This window comes from Fukomys damarensis, unplaced genomic scaffold (genome assembly GCF_012274545.1).
Source record: "Fukomys damarensis isolate Sample0158 unplaced genomic scaffold, DMR_v1.0_HiC HiC_scaffold_17, whole genome shotgun sequence".
NCBI lineage: Eukaryota > Metazoa > Chordata > Mammalia > Rodentia > Bathyergidae > Fukomys > Fukomys damarensis.
The window spans coordinates 10487024-10495330 of NW_022900929.1; the positions used below are offsets into that span (position 1 = coordinate 10487024).

At 38.6% G+C, this 8307-nt stretch overlaps 1 protein-coding gene across 1 annotated transcript in view; it reads right to left on the minus strand.

Annotated features, from left to right (window-relative positions):
• Amph (amphiphysin) overlaps positions 1–8307 on the minus strand; it is a 159246-nt gene that overhangs the window by 58502 nt on the left and 92437 nt on the right. Inside the window, exon 7 of the mRNA XM_010610871.1 lies at positions 7762–7847. Coding sequence (XP_010609173.1) covers positions 7762–7847 — 86 coding nt within the window. The remainder of the gene's footprint in view (positions 1–7761; positions 7848–8307) is intronic.

Consider the following 8307-nt stretch of genomic DNA (forward strand, 5'->3'; position numbering starts at 1 on the left):
AAAAAAAAAAAAAAAAAAAAAAAAAAAAAAAAGGAAAGAAAGAAAGAGAAAAGCCAAAAAAAAAAAATGTAAAGTCTTTGACTAGTTTATTATCATAGGCCATGACCTGATACAGCCCCTGGTACACAGCAGGGATGTACTGAATATTCCATGGGTGGATGGATGGATTCCATGGATGGCTGAATGAATGAACTCAACACTCATTCCATTAGAAAAGAATATCTGATGTACACTTTGTTTGTAAAAGACAAGTGTTACCAGCTGTGAAATATACACACATACAAGAGTATCAGGCTCTTGGTTCTGATATCTGCTTGGAAGACTCATTTCACAAGTTTTTCTTAAACAAGGACCCTGAAACATTACCAGTTCCCCCAAAGGATTTCTCCATGGAATCACCAGGCTCCTTCTGATTAGCTGTCAAAATCAACTGAATTTATTAGATATTTCCTTGCTCTGGGAAACAATAAAAAGAATTAATAGCTGGGCTTGTTACAGTCACAGCATGGAGCCTGGAACTGTCTCCTCACTACAGTGATACTGAAGAAAACCTGTTTCTCCTTAAGGAGGGCGTCACTGCCTCCCTTAGGCCCCCCGTAAATGGAAGAGGCATCCTCTGAAATCCCACTTACCATGGAGATGGGGTGGGAGAAAGAGCCATTTTCTCCCAACTCCCCAAACTCTGAGCATTTACATTACCCTCTGTGGCTTTATGGCCTGCACATCTGACCTCCCCGCAGCTCACACATCAGCCTTTTAGCTGCACCCATCTGCCCCTTCACTGAATGCAACAGCGCCTCTCGTGGCTTCCCTCTCTCCCCCTCACCCCGTTCTAATGCTCTCTCAGCAAATCTCAATGTCCATATGACAACACAACCAAAAAACAAGACTGCAGCTCAAGGTCCCAACATCCCATTAAACACATCTGTATCTCACTATCATTCGCACCTACTTCACTTCTGAAATAGGGCGATCCAGGGGCACTCACTGAGCTGATTACTTAGGCCATGAGACCCCTCGCTCCTTTATTTCTACCCGCCAGTTCACAGTCTGTTTTAAGTTCTGTGAGACTGCTACCCTTTTTCTTCCAGCCCATCGCTCTGCTCAGATCCAGCTCCTGCTTTGTCAAGTGTGGGCCCTGAAGCATAGCCCTCAACACTCTCTGGGCTGTGCCATCAACATCCTCCCCGCTTGTCCTTATCCCCTCCTCGCTTCACACATTCTCAGTCTTCAGTCCCCTACCTTTGCCAATGGTGATGCCATTTTCTCAAAGCGATAAGAGCTATGTTCCAAAGGCTTCCCGTTCCCTATCACCTTCCTGTATCTGTAGCCCCTATTCCTTGTGCCCGTCATAATCAACACTCACGGCCCCTGCTTCCTCGTCTCCCATGGAGGCTCCAGTGTCTACATTCCAGCTTCTGATCCTACTGTCGACAGGGTCATCTTTGGAACTTTATCATCTTTCATCTTCGTGTTCTTCATGTTTCTACGGCAAATGATACACTTGGCAGTGAAATTCTCCTTATTCTAAGCTTTCTGTGATGCAGCTCTCCCAAGACACTTTGTATGTCTGTAATTATCTCTTTTTAAGTTGCTCTACAGCATCCTCTTTTGCATAGACCTTATTCATCGGGGCTCTCAAAGGCCCTCTCACCTCGCCACATGATTTATCTTGCTACCCACCTCACTAACTCACAGCATCATTGCCACTCATATAGGGATGAATTCCAACTCTCTTTTCCAGTTTTAAACCTAGCTCCATATAGGGAATAACTGAAATACACAGTGAATGTTTAAATTTAAAAAGTTTATTACACTAAAAGACAGGTCGCAATTAAGTCACTTCAGAACATCCTCCCTCACGTCAAAACCACTCATCCCATTGGTCTTGCCACTTTCTGAAGCAGTTCTGGAAGTTCTCTTTCGTAGGTGAGCTGTCATGGCTGCCTCAATGTCCTGAATTGATTTAAAACACTTATGACAGTTTCTGTCAAATAAAAGCACTGCGGCGTGTCCTCATCCATCTTACTCATAAGATCTGGCACCATGCTACTTCAGCTTCTTCCTCAAAGTCAAGACAACCATGAAAGATAAATGTTTTGAACTGATTCTGGACATCAAGACAGCCATGACGCCACTATTAAAGACAGTCATAAAAGAGGACTTCCAGAACTGCTTCAGACAGCAGCAAGAATGATGAGATAAGCATATTCCAAGTTACATCAAGAGCTCTGAGGGTCATTCAGAACAAATGTGTCTTTTATTGTAATTTTTCTTTCCAAAAGAAAAGAATCATATCACAGTGATATATGCACACCTATGTTTATAGTGGCACAGTTTTTAATAGCTAAAACTTGGAAACAGCCCATTTGCCCATCGGTTGGAGACTGGACAAAGAAGATGTGGTTTTTCTATAAGATGGAATACTACTCAGCCATTAAGAATGAGAAATTAGATTCATTCATAAGAAAATGGATACATATTAAGGATATACTCCTAAGTGAAATAAATAAGTCACACATGTGTAAATACCAAATAGCTTCCCAGGTGTGAAAAACTGCAATGGTACATGAGATCCTAATGAGATAATTGACAATGTGAAATAGGAAGAAAAGGGCTAAAGGTGTAGGGAAAGTGGGAAGGGTAGGGGAAAGGGAATAAGGGAAAAGAAAAAAATATGAGAAAATGAAAAAATGGAAATAAAGTGTTTGTAAATGGGGAGGGGAGGAGGGGGTGAAGGGAGGGCAGGGACAAGGGGAAAAAATGAGAACCAAGACCTGTCATGTAAAGGTACAAGATCCCAATGATGAATGTAACTACTGTATACCTAAAATGTACCAATAAACTCAATGAGAGAAAAAAATAAATAAATTTAAACATTCACTATATGTTTTGATCATATTTCACAGGCATAGTCTTTTGGACTTCCTAATAATTATTTGCACTGAGCATATAAAAAATGGGGCCCACTGTTTTTTCAAAATGTCCTCTTCTTTATATATTATCTGTGTCATTGAGAGAAAATTTCACCATCCATCGTATGGCCTCTCAGCGGCACTGGTTATCCATTCTATGTCACTCTCTATTGAATGATGTTGTTTTAATTTTCTGCTTTGAACTTAGTGCCTGGCATTTCATTTTTATTTTTTAATTTCTTTTTGTGGTCACTGCTTTACCCTATCCTTCAACATGAGCACTAAGAAAATAAAAACTTTAAGTGGAGGATCTTTAGCACTTCAAAGAGAACTTGGCACACAGAGGGTGGTCGATAAATATTTGATGAATGAGTGAATCTACCCCTGCCTCTCTCATGTTTCTTGACCACGTCTCCCCTGGGCCCTCTCATTCTGATCTCTCACTACATTAAACTAATTAATGACCCACAGATCTACTTCCACCCTCATGCCTTTATCCAGGCTCCTCGGCAGCTTTGGGTATTCCTTTCACCAGATGCTGACTTTACTCATTTAAAAAGACGTAGCTCAAGTATTCCCTTTGGGGGGGCCTTCATTTTTACAGCAATATTTCTCCATCTTCATTTATGAATTATAAGCCCCTTTAAAACATATAAACATACCCTATTCTTTACTCTTTTGAAATTGAGCCTACATCCTCCTCTAAGTTATAGCTCATTTCTCTTCTTTATACCTGCAAACTGTTGAAATAAGTTTCTACACATGGTAACCATGGAGGGATACAAGCACAAAATGACCTAAGACACACGCAAAACAATTAGCAAAATGGTAAACATGACTCTGCTTTTATCAGAAATTACATTAAAGGTAAATGGACTAAGCACACCAATCAGAAAGCAGAGGCTGTCAGAATGAACAGAACATAAACACACACACAGACACACACACACACACACACACACACACCCCATCTAAATTAATATAGTCTAGAAAAGACACCTTTTACATTCAGGAATGCAAGTAGGTTGAAAGTAAAAAGATGCAAAAAGATATACTATGCAAAGAATTACAAATGAGGATTGGAGTGGGTAGATTTAAATAAAATGAAATAGACAAACATTTTTGAGACAAAGAGAGACATTTGAGAAAACAAAATGGTAAGTCTACCAAGACGATACAGTAATTACAAGCATGCAACAGAATCCCAAAATAAATGAAACAAAGGCTGACAGAACTGAAGAGAGATACAGGTCTTCAATACCTCCCATTCTATAATGAATAGGAAAATTAGGCAGAAGAATGGTAAGGAAATGGAGGACGTGAACAACACTGTATTCCAACCGGACATAACTGGTACAAAGAACATTCCACCTGGCATTCCTGAGTATGTAGGATTTCATACATGTAACATTTGATACAAGCTCATGACTGCAAATTCAGTATGATACATTTCATCATAAGATGCACACAAGATTCAAAGTACTAACTTCAGTTTCAAAACTGAGCAACACAACTGGAAAAATAACATATACACTTATGAAATAACTTGACAAATCGTGACTGCTTGAAATCTCATTTCAGATAAAGAGAGGATCTAGATATACTTAGTGTGATTTATGGGGGTGGGGAGTCACAGGAGACTTTTTAAATGCCAGCTTTAGAATTTATAAGCTTCATGATTTTAGACAAAGAATTTAAACAGCATGATTTTCAGCTGCCTCGTCTGTAAAATGCAGACATCTGTACAGGTGAGAGGGAGAGGCCATGTATGTAAATAACACAGAATGATATTTAACAAAGAGAAAGTATTCAGAAAATGACCTCTCACACAACACACACACACTCACACACACACGCCATAATTCTTATGGTTGAATAATTTGATTTAATGAAGAAACACTCAAAAAAGAGGGTCTGGATTGACCAAAAGACAGCATAGTCCTGAGTGTCCAAATAATAAATTAGATTGGTTCAAAATGTACTGATACATTTATATTGTATATGACCACAAAAGAGGAATGTTTTTTAAAAATTTATTGAGTTTATTGGTACTTTTTATGTATACAGTTGTCACATTCATCATTGGGATCTTGTACCTTTACATGACAGATCTTGGTTCTCATTTTTCCCCCATACATCTGCCCTCCCTTCACCCTCTCCCCCGTCCCCTATTTACAAAGACTTTGTTTCCATTTTTTCCTTTTCTCATATTTTTTCTTGTCTCTTATTTCCTTTCCTCTACCCTTCCTACTTGGGGAAGGTTCTTTTCCAAAATCTCTCAGATATTCCCTATGTCTTAATATCCCTACAAAGTTGTTCATGTTATAAGCTATCTGACAACTACTTTACTTTGAAAAATCAAATACTAGTTGGAAGGAGCACACAAGCCTAAAATACTATCAGTCAATGCTAGTTTAGGATGCATGCAGAGACTGCTGGAAAAAAAAATTAGTTACTAATGCAACTGCCTCAGCAATCTGGGCAATTTCCTTACAGGCATTATTTCATAATCATCAGTTGCCTATTAACTAGGGATATTACCTCTTAATTGGAAGTACTGAACATTGTGGTGTTCAAGACCTTTTTTATGTGGTACTGGGGACTGAATCCAGGGGACCTACTGAGCTACATCCCCAGCCCTTTTAAATTTTCTTTTATTTTTGAGATAAGGTCATGGTAAATTACTCAGGCTGGCCTTGAACTTGTGATCCTCTAGCATAGCTGGGATCACAGATGAACACGCCAAGTGCACCAAGCCTACCTAAATGCAAGGTCAGTTTCAAAAGCCATGGCATAAGCAACCACACTGCAGAACACGAAACTTCCTTTACGATGGAAACCAAAAGAATAATTGCCTTATTGTATGCAAATGACAACTCGCACTAGGGATGGGATATCTGTTAAGGATGATGATACACTCTGGAGAATCACTGAGTGATGGGATGAGTATCTTCAGCACAGATACTAATGTCAAAGATGTATGTAAAAGTCCTGGATAATAGTGTTCCATGAAATGTGAATGTAAAAGGATAGCATTTCTTTAAAAAAGTTCATTTCATATGGTTTTGTGGTGTTACACAGATACGAATAAATAAATTCAAATTATAAATAGCTATGTATCTCATCTACATGCCTGAAAATTTTATTTACTCAGGTTAACCAAAATCCTCCAGGGGGGGATAGGAAAAGTCTTTGATCATAGGCAATAAGGTCCTAAACCAGATGCACATTCTGAAAAAAGAAGACTAGAGGAGGAGGTTGAAGAAAATATGAGTGAAACACCACTACCATAGTGCCCAAGAGGACAGGGAAGTTTGCATGGTGGCAGTCAGAACAGAGAAATAGAAACCCAGGCAGAAACTATACTGAAAATGGCAGATTGTTGCCTTTTGATGGCCCTTTGGTTTCCATAGTTACCAATTATAAAGTTTCAAGTCTTGGGAGCCTAGAAATTATGATACAAAAAGAAAAAAAGGCAGATATTTAAAGGGTAAATCCATCAATCCTCAATGAGGTAATTTCATTATCTCATATTGAGTTAAATATGTCCCACCCATCACCCAAGCTACTCCAAAAGGCTAATTTTACAGTGAACTAGCTAAAAATTTTACCTAAACAGCATACTTGCTACTGAAAATAACCAAAAAAGAAAAAATCAGATATTGAAAAAAATTAGTAAATTCGGATGATCCACAAGATAATTTCATTGGATTGGTATATATGTCCTATCCACTACCCAAGCTCCGTGTAAAAACTAGTTTTACAATGAACTAACTAAATTTAATATACATATGTCAACAGTTCAAAAGTTAATACTGAGTATGTATTATTGGCAAAAAAAAAAAAATGAGAGCACTAGGGATGATCACAAAGATGGACAAACTCCAGGCTAGACATTTAAAATGCTTACAGGCTTGAAGGATAAGTAAGACCTTAGGGGAAACCCTCTGGCTGGAAGCAAAGGATAGAAGAGTTTACCTAAAGCACTATGGCACTACAAAGACAATTCTGTTTGCTGGCCTGGTGTCATGGGGGTGCTGATGGAAACAAGAACATCAGTCCTCACTTTACCCAATAACATTTCAGTACTACCACTGAGTGGGAAAATTGGAACAAACTTAAAATGTACTGCATGCAATGAAAAATGCAGAATACCTATAAATAAAAGTATATATATATATATATTTTTTTTTTGGGGGGGGAGGTACCGGAGATTGAACTCAAGTTCTTTCAAGGCAGGCATGGTGCCACTAAATCCTCGGCCCTAAGAATATTTAGTGCCTAAAATAGAAATGGAGCTCAGTTTAAAAGGTGAGGGCTGAAAGTAGAAGGACTGGCATCAAAGCCAAAAGGCTAGCTGAGCTTGTGTAATAAAGGAAGAAGCTGAAAGAAGCTGAAAGGCCATTATTGTAAAATTTAAGATTAAAAGATTTAGCTCAGTGGTTCTGCCGTCTGCCTTGCAAGCGCAAGGACCCGAGTTTGATCCCCGGTACCAAAAAAAAAAAAAAAAGATTAAAGGCAGTTCTCATGATGCTTCCATGCTTCCAACTAAGTTTTGCATCTCCACTTGAGAAGTATATCCAATATGGCAGCTGCTGGATATGTGATCATTTAAAATTAAATGAATTTAAATAAAATTCATTAAATTTAAAATTCAATTCTTTGGTTACACTAACCATCTTCCAGAGCCTCAACAGGCATGTGGAGCAAGGAACTACCACACCGGGAAGGGTAGGTATGCAGTACTTTTGTTGGACAGCATGGACGATATACCCAAAGTAAAGGATATTCACTCTTCCTGAGCCTCTAAAGGCGCCAAGCATGCTCCTAACAGAAACAAGTTTACCTTGACCATAATGAAGGTAATTCTTCTTGTAAGTCAACATTAAACTCTTCAAACACTTTCTGTGCTTTCTGAAATTCCTCTTCTGCCTAGAAATGATACACAATGTGTGTTTACACTAGAAAACAAGCCACTTCTATGTCCAAGAGCACCATTTTATGTAAATAGAAAAAGTTTATAGCATCCTAGAAAAATTCTGGGAAGAAGAGACATTTAGTTAATTTTCACTCCATGTTTAATGTTTTTGCAACTAAACATGAAACATTAAGACACATTAAAGCAGGCAACTGGATTGATCACAATGGTTATTTCTTGTAGTTTCTGGCTGACTCATATATTCACTGTGTCATAGTTTGTGTCCAGATGACCGCCAGAGCCTCATGCAGTCATAGGGCTTTTTCAGAGGTCACGGAAACTAGAGTATGTGATGCTGGAAATAAGAATGTATGATTGTGGGCTGAGGATTTAGCTCAGTGGTTCCTCTGCCTACCTTGCAAGCACAAGGGCCTGAGTTCAATCCCTGGTACCAAAAAAAAAAAAAAAAAAATG